Here is a 16,848-nt window from a genome sequence, read left to right on the forward strand (position 1 = left end):
TCCTGAAATCTTTTCAATTTAAACCTTAAAAATCATGTTGAGAAGTTTAGCTGTAGATCCTTGAATTCAGTGTAAAGCAGGAGAATCATGTACCATCTACTTATTTTGATCATTCTACAATTTACTTGTCACTCAGATTTAAAAAAAGCACGTCCCCCAGCCCCAAATGGTAGCAGTGTCAGCATCATTTTCCGTCCCTCAGTCCCAGCGTGGTGGCTGTCAGCGCCGTATTGAGCGGCTGTACCTGCGCTCACTGCGGTGGGGCCATATTGATGACAGCTTTAGCGTGACACAGGGAGACGGGGGTGTTTGTTTTCAGTGAGTGATGTTGAAACAAATAAGCAGAGATCTCATCACAATGTTCCCGAGAGGAACCTTTAGTGGGGGGAGGATTACACAAGAGTTTGATCTTGCCTTCATTAAAAGCCTCTCAGGCTGAATGCAGGGGTGGGTTTCTGCTTTTGTGAAGAGACGGCGAACGCTTCGCTCACAGCTAAAGGTGAGGTTTGGGCAGGCCGGCTCTCGTCACGGGTGGAGAGAGAATTAATTTGCCCCTTCGCCATCCAGTGTGACAGTTAAATGTTAGGCTTGTTGAACCTGAGGATTACAAGACCGCCATGTAGGAATTTCACAACAGGTTGGCTTTTATCGCTCCTCAGTCACTGGCATGTTTCCAACTGTAAAAGCAAGAATGAAGGAAAACCATCTTTAGTCTGCATGGAGGAGCAAATGAGACAAAAATCAAATGTTTTATGTGCACAGCAATGAGAGCAATCAGGATGCCTACCAAAAAGGTGCAAGAAAATCAGCCCATGCAATTCGAAAGCGAGAGGCAGAACAAAAATCTCTACCTCCTTGCAGAGGCCCTAAAGCAGAATAAGAAAGCTATAATAAGAAACCATGTTAAGGAGCAGTGATTGTTTATTGACAAGAAGGTCTTTTCATTTAAAGACAATCACTGACTAATTCATGGTATTTGACAATCTCAACAAAGTGAGCAGGGAGGCCATTAGAAAACTGTCACCTCTCAACAGCCTCATGCAGGACACATTAAAAGATTAATGAATAAAAAAGGTCAGATTGACTTTTTTCATGTAAAGCACGAATTAACCATCGTGGCTCGCAAGACGATTTATCTGTTACATCAACAAAATCACCCAGCCAGATCGCTTTCAGAGCACATTTAGACATGACATTTTGATGAAGGCAATGTGACTTCTTTCTGAATTTAAAGTACAGCCGCCCACCTAAGTCAAAACCTTGAAACAGAAGTCATGTAGAAAGTTGAGGTGGATGGGTGGGATTAAAAAATATATATATTTGTTTAGGATATTTAACAAATGTGTGCATTCCGTCCAGTGCTTTGACTTTTGAATATTTAATGACGTTTCATAAACGTAACAAAACCTTGAAAAAATGGGGAAATCTCCAGTGCACTGGCTGCTAATGGATGAAATATCACCTTATCTTCAGAGTAAAATGGCTGTAAGTTTGTTTCTCAGCTGTACAAACAACAGTGGCAAGCAGCCCAACCTCAGTGTGTAATAGTCCACATGTCCAAAATGTAGCAGTGTCACAAATGGGAGATAAAAAAAACTGAAATGGCAACATGGCTCGTGGCATTTGTTTTGTACGAGGCAGCATCAGCGTCACGCAAGATTCTTTACCGATAAATATAAGAATGTGTAACCCACAACAAAGCACTTTTCTAACTGTGTTCATGTGTTTTTAGCATCTAACCCTACGTGTACATTCATTCTACCCAAAACCATGTGCTTTTACCTCCTGATGTGCTTTGAAAAGGTCATCATGCATCAGCACATATTTAGATGTTTGTGTTGAATTCAGGTTACAACATGAAAGCTATGTGTGTGTAGGGAAATGGGTACGGGACAAATCTATCTTCGAATAATGTTTTAACCTCTATTGAAAAACTGCTGCAATTGCTAGAAACATCAGTGTCAAAGTTTTTTGACCTGACAAAGAAAGTCTATGAAACAATAACGGCACCAAACTTTCAATTTTAGGTTTAGAGTGTTTCTGTTCTTGTTCTTCACCTTTTGAACTGAAACTGTATTTTCTGTTGATGGTTTTTGTGTTGACATTAAAAAGTATCACGACTCCTTTAGTTTTAATAAAATCTCTGATCATTCAGTCAAAATTCTGTTAGCAAAAGGTTACATTTTCAGAAGGGAAGACAGCCCCCAACTCCTCAGTTTGCGATGACGACACTGTGACCTTTTACAGTCCGACAACAACATCAGCAGCCTTGTATCTGCCTGGAAGTCTGAGCTCAAGCTGAAGAGTTGTTTATACTACTGTTGACTGAGTGGACAGTTACAATACATGTCCTCCCTAAATGTGTCTGACAACTTCTGTGAGCTTTGCTGAATGCATAACAGTAATTTCACTACAGCACCGAGACCTGGAGCTTAGTGTTTATGCAGAGGTTTTTGACTGGTTCAAACTGCAATACTCAGTTTTAAAACTATGTTAAAGGTATGTGCAGATCATCTATGCTTTAATTAAACAAAATACGATGTTTCTTTCTTAAGGTGCGCATACTAAACAGTATATAAGTATATGCAAGTGCAGTCACTGTAATGGAAGCTCCAGAAAAGGACCAGCTTTCAGATATGTGAATATCCCTTTGAATGAGGAACAAACGGAAAATGTGCCACTGACATGTATCCAATCTGCTCTGAAGTTTTTCCACTGCAGTGCCTCATATGTTATGAATACATTATTCCCCTTTTCATCTCAAGGGTAACTTGAGGAAAACTCAAGAGTGTTGACAGCTCACTAAATGGCATGCTTAATATTTAAAATGTACCAAGTCAACTATTCTACTTCCACAAATGAATGCATTACTGTAATGTCTTCTTATAGTCTGCCGTGTTTGTCATAAATATGTTGCCGGAGCCGATTTTTTACTTTCCATCCTGGCTCTGTTTTGTTGTTTGTGTTAATGGTCTGGCAGGGATTTCTTGGGAAATGTCGAAGTGATGCAGTTGGATTTTGAAATGGAGAACTTCACCAGCCTCTCGGTGACCAGAAGAATCAACTGGAACATTGACTACAAGGGACAGAACCCACCGCCTGATTCTGAAAAGGTCGTGACGGAGCTGACAGTAGTGCAGCGCGATATTCAGGCCATCATCCCTCTGGCTATGGTGAGTGGAAAAAAAACAAAAACAGATTCATGGTAATAAGAATTTACTTAAATTCTTGTATTTCTAAATGATTTAATGTTATAAAGGAACACAGCAGAGGGATATGATCCAAATGATATTACATGTAGATAGTAAAGAAAACACACAGATGTTGCCATCACTTTCTGGGTGGGACTTCTCAACCTAGTAACCAAGCAGGCTGATCTGAGCACAAAAACAAATATTTGAAACATTTAAAAAAACTGGTGTGGTGTATCATAGATTAACTCCCCTGATCAAGCCTTCACATGCTGTAGCAGCTTCTACACCTGCTAAAACTTCAAGTACTACTTTCATGACAGTAACATGAAATGCCATACGACTGCATTGCTCTACATAGTTATCTTGTATCGAAATGTTGGTTCCAAATCTGAAGTAAATGGTTAACTCTTCATGACCGTTTAACATACTGCCAACTGCAATTTCCATTTTTGACATTGGGACATTAATCCCCATTTTCTCCAAATGTAAAAAAAAGTTCTTCCTATGCCAATGCTCCACTCCATCACCAGGATTGATGAAATTAGGTTGGTAGTTTTTACATAATTCTGCTAACAGACAGATTAACAGAATTGTACATTTACCATTTTGCTCAAAGCTTTCAAAATGAAGGACAAACGGTGAGAGGATCAAACGTTTTGTTTTTTTTCATAGCTAATCCATAGCTCTGATCTCAAAAAAACTTAATCCTACCATTCTGTGGCTACTAGCTACATCATACGCATGTACAAATGCCTCACCTGGTCTAAAAGCTAACTGCTCCTTCTTTCATATAAATGTTATATCATGAGCTAATCCTAATTTTCGGAAATATTATTTAGCATTTTAACATCCTAATCATGTGTCCGCACTTGTTGGTTACTTGTACCTCCATTTTTCTACCTGTGGAGAACTGTAAGAAAGATATTAGAAAGGTACCTGATTCATACAGCAAAGTTACTATGTAAATTACAGGCTGTCTTACAGTGTTACCTGTCATTTTCCTGCCAATTACAGCTGCCATGTGCACACTCAATTTGCAGTAGGTCTACACTGACATTAGTAACGCACAGTGGGGCTTGACATGCCTAAACAATACTGTATTTATTAGCTGCTCGTCCTTCAAAATACACATGGAAAAAGAATCATTTGGCATCTGACCAGCCTGAATACCCGTTTGTGAATATCTGTGTATGCTTTCATGTGTTGGCCCAAATGTAAGCAGGACCTCTCATGAATTGTTATCATCTTCAGTCCATTGTTGGTGGACTGTGGCCCAATTCAGTCCCTTCTTCATTTTGAGGTATACAAGTGATTTCTTTCCAGGAACTCTGCCATGCAATCCAACAACCAGGACCCATCTTTGGGCACTTTCTGCAGACACTGCAGTTTGATTTGTGTCATTAAACCGAAATATCAGTTATGGAGCAGTTAAGCACAGGTCAAACAGACATGAAACACAGAGAAACCTATCCTCTCCAGTGGAGGTTATCCATTGGCCTTGCAAGGCAGGTCAGAGTGTGGCCTGGTGAGATGATGCCATAGTTTCATAGTTAAAAAAAGTGTAATGATTAGACTTGAAAACATGCTTGAGAACCAACAATGTCTGTAGCTGTTTTGAGGAGACACATAGGTATAAGTGTCAGTGGAATTTAATCTCACGTTGTTTTCCAATACTACATTAAGAATTGGTGTTATAGCATTTCTCAACACTACTTTATGTCGATACAACTGTTTGAAATAAAAGCTGTGCCGTAAAGCCAGGGAATTATTCAGTTTAGTCATGCAGTATTTCTGGAGTGTACTGTGACATATGCAAAGTGCAAGCCAGACAGACATTAGTCATCGGACCCAGTCTGAGAAAGCTGCTGATTGTTACAAGTCCAAGTATCTCTTGTCTTTGCATTGAGAAAGGGGGCAATTAGTCAGCAGGGTAAACAGATTAACCAAACAAAGGGACATTAATCAAGCAAAAAATGCTAAATATACTCAACCGTTCCTTGCTTTCATACCTACTCTCTTGGTTAAGTCATTTTATAATGACTGTAAATCGGGAGTGATGTCAGTTTTACAGTAGATAAGTGAAGGACTGTCTGTCGGTGGTATGTACAGTAAAAGTGGACTTCAAGAAATTGGTGAAAAGTTTTTCATAAGAGAGCTTTGTTGTGTAGACAGTGGGCAAAGGTCGTCACTGCAGCTTGACTCTTATAAGGCAGTAAGGCTGGTTGCACATTCACTGATGTGTACTATCTCTGTGTGCTACATATACATTCTATATCTGTGTATGCCAACAATTTACAAGGCCTGATAGTTCAGCCAGAATAATAACTCTTGGTTGGCTGTTATGCATTTGCATAATTACAGCTGCTCTGCATCTAAAGCTCCATTAAATATACTTGAGCTGCAGTTATGACTTTGTGTATGGCACATCTGCTGTAGCATAAGGTTCAATTAATATCTCTTGTCCTCTTGACATTATTGACTTGCATGCATCTTGTACCCACGTGCCGTGCTGAGCTACAGAATTATATATGTGCCCGTGCGACTTTGCCTTGTAAAATTAACATTCTGAAGCAAGCTTTTGTTATTCCTGCACTCGAGATTGCATAGTTGTTAGAATTTCTATTGTATATTTATGTGTTGTTTTTCAGTGGTTTCAAGCTGCAGTTTTTAGTTTTCAGTGTTGTGAGGAACAGCGTTTAAGAATAACAACGTTATTTTTCCAGTAACGGTGTAATCTAATTAATTACTTTTCCCATCGTTACAACGCCGTTATCGTTATTGAGAATATAAAGTGGCGCGTTACTACAATTTGGTTGTAGGCTTTCGGCTACACATCAGCTGCACGCTGCCTGGAGAGAGCAGGGGTGGGGATAATAACACCGTTGCAAATGCGATGATGATTGGCTGGGTGGGCGGATGCCCTGCTCACGCTGTCTCACTGGACGCGCTGACGACTACGACTAAACACACACAAGACAGCGACAATGGCGACGAGCTAGGAAAGTTCAAAGGTAGCGTTCTCTAACTGGAAGTGCCGGCACTACTTCTCACTCGTGGAGATAAAAGGAAAGAATGTTTATGTAACATGCACGCAATGCCCAGGGAAAAAAAACTTTATCCACGTCTGCCTCAAGTAACTCAAATCTAATGAAGCACCTTACATCAACACATGCGAATATAAAGCACTTGTTGCTTCTGCAGCTGCTAACCCAACCCCAAGCCCAAATGCAGCTAGCTAACCCAACCCCAAGCCCAAATGCAGCTAGCTAACCCAACCCCAGGCCCAAATGCAGCTAGCTAACCCAACCCCAAGCCCAAATGCAGCTAGCTAACCCAACCCCAAGCCCAAATGCAGCTAGCTAACCCAACCCCAGGCCCAAATGCAGCTAGCTAACCCAACCCCAAGCCCAAATGCAGCTAGCTAACCCAACCCCAGGCCCAAATGCAGCTAGCTAACCCAACCCCAGGCCCAAATGCAGCTAGCTAACCCAACCCCAAGCCTAAATGCAGCTAGCTAACCCAACCCCAAGCCCAAATGCAGCTAGCTAACCCAACCCCAAGCCCAAATGCAGCTAGCGTGAGCCCCAGCGAAGGAGGCGGAGCTACTCGAAAAACAAACAACACTTGATTTTTCGGGTCAGAAACAGGTGACCACCATCACCATTTTATATTTAATATTTATGTTTTTATTTCTATGCATCATATGGCAGGCTGCAATCTATTGAGTTCAAATAAATACCGAATGTTCTACATTACTGTATATAGTGTTTTTATTCTTCAATCAGCTAATATAAACATATTGGATGTTAAAGATGTTATAGAACGTAACAGCGTTATAGAACATAAAGAATAACGCCACAGTTACATTAAGTTTTCAGCGATTGTTCTGTGCAGATTCTGAACCTGTGGTGTTTGTGTGGATCCTCCCCATATTTCTGACACTTTTCAACCTCTGTTATGATGAGTTACCATGTGAACAAATGCCAGCTAAAGCCCAAAAAGACCCCACATCCCTGACAATATGAAGAGGAAACACCATGGATATCGGGCAGGAGCAAGACGGAACAAATGGGTGGAGGACGTTTAAACCAACTTATCCTTTGATACTGATGGGAAATGTCAGATTGCTAGCAAATGAAATGGAAGGGCTCTCATGAGAACAGCAAGAATATCAAGAATGCAGTGTTATGTGTTTCACTGAGACATGACCTGCACGTACTGGGCTGCAATGCCTCTCTCCCTGGCCTTCAGACAATATGGGCAGACAGAGAAATCAGGAGCAGTGGCGAAAACAAAGGCAGAGGTATTGCAGTGCTTGTCAACGACAGATGGTATCATTCTTTATATGTCACTGTGAAGGAGAGGATCAATACCCAGGATCTTGAACTGTCATTGAATCTACATCCATATTATCTACCGAGAAAGTTCACCTGTGTTATTCTGGTAGTGGCCACTGCCAACACTGTCCCTAACATCATCAGCTCAGCTGTTGCAGGCAACAAACATAACAATTTAATTAATACCTGCCAATTTCTTTTGATTTCAGCTGCTCTTCCCTCTCTGCTACACTTCAAACCTTTCAACAGTTTGTAAATTCCACCACCATAGAAAATGAAAACATGGATTCAAATGTAAAATATGCAGCTCATGTGCCTGTCCTCTGTTACGAAAATGAGGCCACAATCTGGTTCTCCTCACCTTCAACTTTGCCACTTTTTCAGTGGGAACCATATGGACTTCGAAAAAAATGGATCTTAGGATGCTGAAGATGATCCGTGGTGATGCTTTCTGGCTACAGACTTGAATGCACTCTGTGACCCACCCGGAGATCACATTAATGTGACGGACGACTTTAACTGCTGTGTGAAGAACACATCGCCACACGAACAGATAGGTGTTTCCTCTGTAACAAACCGGTCACCAATGACCTGAAAAGGCTGCTGAATGTGAAGAAAAAATGCCTTCGGGGTGGGAGAATTATTGAGTTATTAAGGACTGCTCAAAAGTAGCTTCAAAATAAGATAAGCCAGCAAGGAGCTGTAGAGGAAAAAAGCTGGAAAGCAAGTTCCAGCAGAAATACTTGAGAGATATGTGTTCAGGAATGGAAAAAGACCACAGGCTTTAAGGTGAAGAGTGATCACACCGATGGAAGTCTGGACGGAGCAAATTAGCTGAACATGTTTTTCAGCATGCTCCTCACTTGCCTCCAGCTCCACAGACCTCCCACCTACTTGTACCCACAGCTCCCATTGCAGACACCCATAAGGTCATCCTTCTCAATTGGGAATGTTAACCTTCGTCTTGTGTTAGTTCCCTGTTACCATCCCTTATGTTAACGGGTCGGTTTTGACCCGTGTTTTAATTTAGTTGTAAAATACACTAAAAACAATGATCTATCATCCAATTTGTTTCTCATCTCTTGGCTACCTTGTTAGGCTTCCTTATCCATAAAATTATTGGTTTTAATATTTTTGGTGTGGGCCCCTGGGCCTTGTTTTTGTCAGTATACCCCTCAATTTCAATAAAAAAAAAATGGGTTAGGTTTCATTTGTTGTTTAAAACAAGGCAAAATGAGAATCCCCTAAAGCTCACATGATTGGGAGCTGGCTGTCAGTGTGTTGGCTGACAGTGAACTTGTGATTTCAGTTTTGGCTCTAATTATTGCTTTATAATCTTTTTTATTATAACTGGGTCGAAACCGACCCTAACAACAATCTTTTTGTTTTATTTTGTTGAAATAGAGGTTCCTGACAAAGTCATATAGCCTTGATGCAATAAGCAAATTTATATAGTTATTTTATGCATTTAAAACCTAAAAACGGGTCGGTGCCGACCCTAACACAAGACGAAGGTTAACAGCCTCTGCAACTCGGACATTAAGCACAGGATCTCCACAGGGCTGTGTACTGTCACCTCTACTGTTCTCCCTGTACACTAACTGTTGCACCTCCAGCCATGACTCTGTTAAACTTATTAAGTTTGCGGACGACACCACCCTCATCGGACTCATCTCAGGCGGCGATGAGACTGCCTACAGGAGGGAGGTGGACCGGCTGGTGACCTGGTGCAGCAGCAACCACCTGGAGCTCAACGCCCAGAAGACAGTGGAGATGGTCGTTGACTTCAGGAAATCCACAGCCCCCCTGCCCCCCCTCGCCCTCACTGACACCCCCATCACCACTGCGGATTGTCACCGGTTCCTCTGCACCACCATCACCCGGGAGCTCAAGTGGGAGCCGACCATCAGCTCCCTCACCAGGAAGGCCCAGCAGAGGATGTACTTCCTGCGACAGCTGAGGAAGGCCGAGCTGCCGGCCCAGCTGATGGTGCAGTTCTACACGGCCATCATCGAGTCCATCCTCTGCTCCTCCATCACGGTGTGGTATCCCGGGGCCTCTGCCAGGGACAGACACAGACTGCAGCGAGTTGTGCGCTCCGCAGAGAAGGTGATCGGCTGCAGCCTCCCATCGATCCATGACCTGCACGTCTCCAGGACTATGGGGCGAGCAGGTCGGATCACAGCTGACCCTTCTCACCCTGCACATGGACCATTTGAACCACTCCCCTCAGGCAGGAGGCTTCGGTCCATTCGGACTAGGACCTCCCGTCACAAAAACAGTTTTTTCCCCCTTGCAGTCAGACTTATAAACACTTCATAATCACTTCATAACCTGCCACAGACACTTTACTTCACTTTACCATCATTAAAATTGCACTAACGAAACTGCACTGTTGTTGCTCTGTATATTGGTTACTGTGTATTGTTGTACACACCTTGTACATTTTGTATTCATATATTTTTATTCTTTATTTTTTATCATTATATCCCTGTTACATGTTTGCACCTTACGCCGCAGCAAATTCCTAGTTAGTGAACACTGTTCACTAACAATGGCAATAAAAACGAATTCTGATTCTGATTCTGATCTCCTCTCACAACAGTACACCCTTAGATCTTTTCTATGTACCCCTTAAGCCTGTGTGTCACCAGGAGTCAGTTGTAAAAACAGCTGGAGAGACTGAAGGTCCTGATGGTGTCAGCTCCAGGCTCCTGAAGGGCCTGTGCAGAACAGCTATGAAGGATTCTACAGCACCTCTTCAAACTTAGCTTGAGTCTGGAGAAAGTTCCACTGCTGTGGAAGACATCATTTACCTTGTTCAGTACCTAAACCATCTAATCCATCTGCCCCCAGTGAATACAGTTGCCCTGGCCTAGACAGACTGTTAAAGTGAATACCTTTCAGGAACCACTACTTGGGTTAGGTTTGAAGATGTCATCATCGACCTGCTTTACTGTGGGTTTTCACTTTGTTCTCCTTGGAAAAAAAAGATTTGATTAATCATTTCCTTAAAGGGATACAAAGTAGTTTAGCGGCAGTATAGCGATCTCTATTGGTCAAACTGAAATTCTACACTGTCGTAAAAATGCCCACCTGTACACACCCACTAACTAAACATCGTGGCGAATGCTGCCGTTGTGTTATTTAGTCAGTGCAGTTAGGTCATCTGATTCACAAGTGTAGACTGCCCACGTAAGATACTATAATCAGAGATTTTCTGAAGAGAGAACTCAAGATAATATGCTATAATCCTGTTGCTGGAGGAAGTGGCCGGGGACAGCTCGTCTGAGTTTCTCTGCTCAGGCTGCTGCCCCCGCGACCCGACCCCCGGACAAGCAGAAGATAATGGATGTATGGATGGATGGATGGACTGTTGCTGATCTTGAATGGGATTCTTCCCTCATCATGGTGTATTTGTGGAGTGATTCCTTTGTATTAGCAGACACTTACAAAAGTTACATCTTAGACAGATGTGCGCAGGCACTACCAACACACGCCGCAATAAACGCAGACTAGCTCTACACTATTCCGATTACAATCACAAATTAATCAATTTTCATTTGTAGATAACAATTCTTGTTCGGATCAAAACGCTATTCTTATTCTAATTAGGTCAGTCCGTGTATTTCTGAAGCTAGGCTACGTCTCGAACTCAGGAGGAATTAGAGCACCGTCATCACCTGTCTCTTTGCAATCTAAAACGCAGATCACTATGGTACATGAACAAGATTACGCTTGGAGAAATTTCACAAAGATGGGAAGTGCCAACATCGAACGTTTCATATTCAGTCTGTGAAAGGCAGAATATGAAACGCTTGGTGTTGGCTCTTCAACGCAAGCGAACACATAGCTATAACTACAGCTAGCATACCTAGCTAAGTGCCGTAAACACAAACGACTCTTCTCGCGCATCACGACACTTCAGAAGCGGGTCGCTCCTGCCGAAGTTACATGTGGGATTTTCAGCATACAGACCCCTGTTGGGAGCGAGACAGGCTTCATTCGCATACCATTGACTTGTTTAACTTTTGTTAAACTCCTGAAGGCTATAATTTTAGGTGAAAATGCTACCTAGTGCTCCTTTAATACAGATTGTGAAATTATACTAAAGTTCCAGCTGCTCCAACAGGAGATTTGATGCAGTCTTGACATCCAAGTCTATTGATTTGTGTTCTTGAACACAACTCCTTTTTTTTTCTCAACTAAAACTGTGTACAGGGGTACAATCCCTGTCCGTCAGTGTTTTGTGGAACTGTCATGTAAGAAGTGTTCATGGGTTTTAACAAATAAAAAGGTCTGTAATTTTAAGTTGGAAGGTGTGGCAATGAAGTTATAATTGGCTTTCATCTAGTTGAGGCCAAGCTTTTTTTGCACTAAACTTCAGTTTTGGTTTATTTTGCTGTAAGTTTAGGCATTGAAATTACTTTGTTTTATAATGGGGCATTAGCAAGGAATTGATCAACAACAATGTATACCAAATCTTTCTTTCCTGTAGCCCTTCCAGTTGATGGGTCCTGCCCCATCTGTAAAGAAGGACACAGTTGTGTTACAAGTAAGAATAAAACTTCCAAACTGAAATATGTTTAGGAAGTGGAACTCAGTGTCATGAAAAAAATGCACAAGTCTGTTTCACCGGACATTATATAAACTGTTGTAATGACATACCCTAGACAAGATAAGCTTTGTGTATTTCTGAAATCAAATCATGTCTCTGGGTTTTTTTAAGGGTTTTTTAACATTTAAAGCCAAAATACATCACATTGGAATAAGGAACAGTGTTCTCACAAAAATGAATCTCACAAAGATACAAATGTGCACTTGTGTCTTAAAAATTCTTTGTTGTGAGATTAAGACAGATGCAAATTACACAGCATTTTCAATTGGTGGTGTGCACCCGCTGACAGCTTGTACAGCAAATCAGCACATTGTGAAACTGCTGATATGGAGAAGAGGGGGCCAAATCTGTTTGCACAATTGAAATATGACACATTTCCTGTTGCAAAGCAACAGTGATGAATGTCTCCACTGAAACCCCCACAGTTTGATTTGGACTCAGGAAAGTGTGAAGATGGAGAGAGAACAGGCAAAAGAAGAGCTGCTAAAGTTAAAGGGAAGCGGGTGAAGAGAATGGTTTTTAATTGTTGGAGATTCAGAGAACCATGTTGGAGAAGAATCCCAAGATGGTATGGTTCAATCAACCCAGGGGCCTGTTGCACCGTTTAGACCACTATTAACACCAAACCATTGACTTTATAGGACTTTCTTTTGCTTTGAGAAGAGAGCTGAACAAGCAGGAAAGTAGGGTAGTTGATGCAGAGCAGCAGATACCGGTCATGCCAAACTCCCAATTCCATTAGCTTCTCTGGGCCATAACTATCAGATGTTAAATGAGAAATCATGTTTTGTGTTGCCTTTATAAAGATACACATCTGGCAAAATGTATGGTGTTCAATGTTCAACAGCATGTGGAGACTGCAGCAGGTGAAGTGAGCGACACACAAAGTTACATCAGAGAGTTTCTATGTATTGGGAGAGAGAAAGCTGGCGGCTTTTTCCGGGTGGTACTGCACTCTAGGGCGGCGCCAACGAAGCAGTGCAGAGCAGTCAGAATGAATGTGGTACTATGAGATCCACCTTAGATGCAGACCTTAGATTTATTTGGATAGAATTTTTTATATTTTTTCATTTAAATTTTAAAGGCAGGATAAATTATCCTTTCAAACGGCACTTGGTTTGATTTTTTTAGACTCACTAGATTTTTTTAAAATACACATTCATTGTCAGTATTGCCTCACGAGTGAGGTCACGCATGTGGCATCACTTTACGGCATGGTCAGTCCTAGCGCTGAGCTAGCAGAGAGGTGTTAGCTCAAATAGTTACAGATAATCATCTTTATTTTTGTTTTACAATACAATATGGTAAGATAAGTACGTCCAAGGGCCCCTCCCCCCCAAATAATAGAAATAAAGAACAGCAGTTGGCAGTTGTAGATTGGTCGGTTGCACGGGAAGCTAATGTTCATTCAGGATCAGTGGACGAGTGCCGTAAAGCAGCCGGTCGTAATCAGCCGTGCGTTCTTCAGATTCCGTTAGCTAGATGTTAGCGGAGACTGACTCGCAAATGCCAGACCTGTAAGAAAACAGAAAGATATAACTCCCAGGTTATTGTACTTTTGCTATAAATCCACATCCCTCTGTCATAAATCACAGTAATATTTTCAGGTTTCAGCCGCTAGCGGGGACATTTTTTGAGTTATTAGCGCCAGCTATGGCCAATCTCATTCTGCACTCGCTCGCCAGCGCCCCCAGAGAAAATCAACTGAACTGCAGCCAAATTTTGTATAATGGGGCGAATAGGAAGTGAAACGGCTGTGTGTAAAAGGGCTGTGGTTACATTGCCTCAGTGCACAGTAATGGGCTTTATTAAATGGGATGATGATAACTAAAAGCAAATCTAATCTTTGAACGGTTTAGACTAAAAGGGGATCATTTGCAAACGAGTGAAACATGTACACAGACAATATTTTCACAAATTTCTCAAATGTAAAAATGAAAACGTTTTACATATTTTAAATGAATTATCAGTTTGACTCAACTAAAAAAAAAGAGAGATTTTAAAAAAAATCTTTCGACTAGAGGTGAGTTTGAGTGTTGAAGTGCCTGTCGCTTTTCTTTTAAGAAAGATAAACGAAAAAAACTCATGCATTTTTAAATATATGTACGGGCACTCCCACATTACTGCCACGGGGTTCCCTTTCGACAGTGTGGTTCAAGCCATTCAAGTAGCTAAATAGAAATATGTGCAATTCCAGTTTAATTTCTGTGTTTTTATTAAACATAGTATTTAATTAATGTTTTCTCTGCTTCCAACAGAGCACAATAATTACGTGAAATGATATCTGTGAGCAGTGATGAATGTTTTTTGTTCCAAGCTGCATTCAAGAAAGCGTAATTAGAGCTCCCAAAGCTGCACACATTTAATTGTTAAGTGTCGAAGTGAATGCATGCCAGATGCCAAAATCAGCAAGGGGAGCTTAGGGATGATGTCTTTCAATTAAGATTTCACCCCTGAGTCCAGTCAATTATCCACAGGGTCCGCTGTGCTTTGCTTCTTGGAAGTTGTCCACACTTTGTGAAAACTAAAGGCAAAGAAAAGAATCAAACGAGAAAGAAACTGCTGATCCCGTCTGGTGCCTTAGACGTAGTTACGAAAAGCATTCATTTGTTGAACGGATCCACAACTTATTGGATTTGATTGGTTTAGTCTTTTTGGTTCAGTCAGATAAAAATGGATCTGCTAACAGACATAAAAACTTATGTGTGGTGTCATGCACACCGGTTCACTGAATGTAGAAGCCGATACATTTACTGAACCAATCTCTGGTTGGACTTTCAAGTGGAAAGAGTTTGGAGCTGGAACGATGATGGATGTAAAGAAAGCTTCAACCTATGAATGATACGTTTCAGTTTCAGCCACATTCTCCGTTGACTCCTTTTTATCGACTGTCCCACTGCTGTCCAGATGTGGGAAAAAAAAAATACGTGGTTGCTGATGGAGCTCCTGGAAGACTTAAAACCTGTGGACGCTCAACATGTCTATTTTCTGAAAGTCGCTGCGTCACTACATGTATCCCCAACATGCAACCACTCAGTGCTCCTTCAGTATTTCTCAGATCTGTTCAACAGATGTCTTCAATAGCCATGTCAACTTCATTTTTTGTAGATGCTCAGTAAAAAATTCATACATGACAAGTTCAATCTTTGTGTTTTTTTTGATAGATTCCTAATGATCAGTTTTGAATTAGCATATTTCCTGTTGCAGAATGAATGATACCCCGGACAAAAAACAGATCTGTGAGTCCTAGTTTTTTTATCAGAAGAAAACTCAAGCAGATGCCTATCAATAAATGAGTGTCTTGCATTATAGATGTAATGTAACTTGATGTGCTACAGCTCTAACTTTGATTTTTGACTTGTCGGTGTTCTCTAGAGTTCTGTACTATTTCATCTTTTATTCTATGCTTAATACATAAATGATTCTGAAGTGAACCTTGATGGAAGTCCCCACGTGTGCAAATGTAGACTAAAAAAATCTGATGGGATTATCCGGGCTATCTGATGGGATTGCAAATCTTGTAAATGTTTCGTAGTCCGTGAAGCGAATACGAGCCTGTAGGCGCAAGCCAACTGTCCATCCGAATGTAGCGCACATTTTAAAGTTTAACTCTGCAGAAAGAAAATGCAAATGAATGCAAATTTCTTTCCACCACTGTTAGACAGTAGGCGGTGCCTATTTTACAGTTGGGTACCATCAAATGTTTGCAGATGATGAGAGTGCAATTTTATGATGTAGACATCAATCCCCAGTTTAACAAAAGCATTACAAGTGTTGTATAGTGTTAGTTTCATGTGTTAAGCTGCATAGAATAAGTGCCTTGACAAAACTCCCTGCTGTGTTGGTGTATAATATTCCCTTGATTACTAAAGAATTCTGAGCCTTGCAGTTCAGAATGAGAACCCATGAGGAGAGACGGTCTCATACTTTATGCTCTGTGCTTTCATTAAGGCTGTAAGATGAGGTCTGGGCAGAAATTTGAATATACTATTTTTTTTTTGAGACTTGCATGATTACTGTCTTTCTCCAGGGCTACTTCCTCACTATAAATGAGAAAACTTATTCTAACTGCATTGTCAAAATAATAAAAAGGAAGTCACTTGGGTTATACTGTGTGTATTTCTAATTGGCTGAGTACATTCCCAGTGCATATGAAGTAAAAATGTAGTGTGAAGAACTATTTAATCTTTTTTGATGCTCAGGTGCTATAACAAAAAAAGGTAGAAATGTCTATAATTTCATGGATAATTGTCACACAAATTTACGTGTGCATATATGAAAGAGTATTCTTTCATTTGTAGTTTTCATTAATTGAAATAATTTGAATTTTCTGGGTTTTCATGAACAAAAACCTCAACTATCACATGCCTATTTGACGCTATCTAAATTGAATTCAATTATATGAAAGCTTACTTTATTTATCCTAAAGGAAAATTATATTGTTGCGGTCATTTTTCTCCTTAATTAGCCAGTCATGATAAGCTTTCATTGTGAACTGTTATCGCTGTTCTTAAACTATTCTTCAGCCTCCACTTTCTCTTGAATACTGTGTCATTACTATTGTCCACCCAGCCATCCATCCATCCTCCTACCCACTTCATTCTGTTCCGGGTTTCGACTGCTGCGACCATTTGCAAGGGCAAGCAAGGCTGTTATACTGTGTCTAACTACAATAGTTCTACAGCTTATTAAATGGAAT

At 40.9% G+C, this 16,848-nt stretch overlaps 1 protein-coding gene across 2 annotated transcripts in view; it reads left to right on the forward strand.

The window, feature by feature from the left end:
• tmem132e (transmembrane protein 132E) overlaps positions 1 to 16,848 on the forward strand; it is a 462,444-nt gene that overhangs the window by 392,435 nt on the left and 53,161 nt on the right. For both annotated transcript variants that reach the window (XM_075487420.1, XM_075487419.1), the window contains one exon: positions 2,981 to 3,173. In XM_075487420.1, coding sequence (XP_075343535.1) covers positions 2,981 to 3,173 — 193 coding nt within the window. The remainder of the gene's footprint in view (positions 1 to 2,980; positions 3,174 to 16,848) is intronic.

The sequence above is a fragment of the Odontesthes bonariensis genome, chromosome 16 (genome assembly GCF_027942865.1).
Source record: "Odontesthes bonariensis isolate fOdoBon6 chromosome 16, fOdoBon6.hap1, whole genome shotgun sequence".
In the NCBI taxonomy this organism is placed as follows: domain Eukaryota; kingdom Metazoa; phylum Chordata; class Actinopteri; order Atheriniformes; family Atherinopsidae; genus Odontesthes; species Odontesthes bonariensis.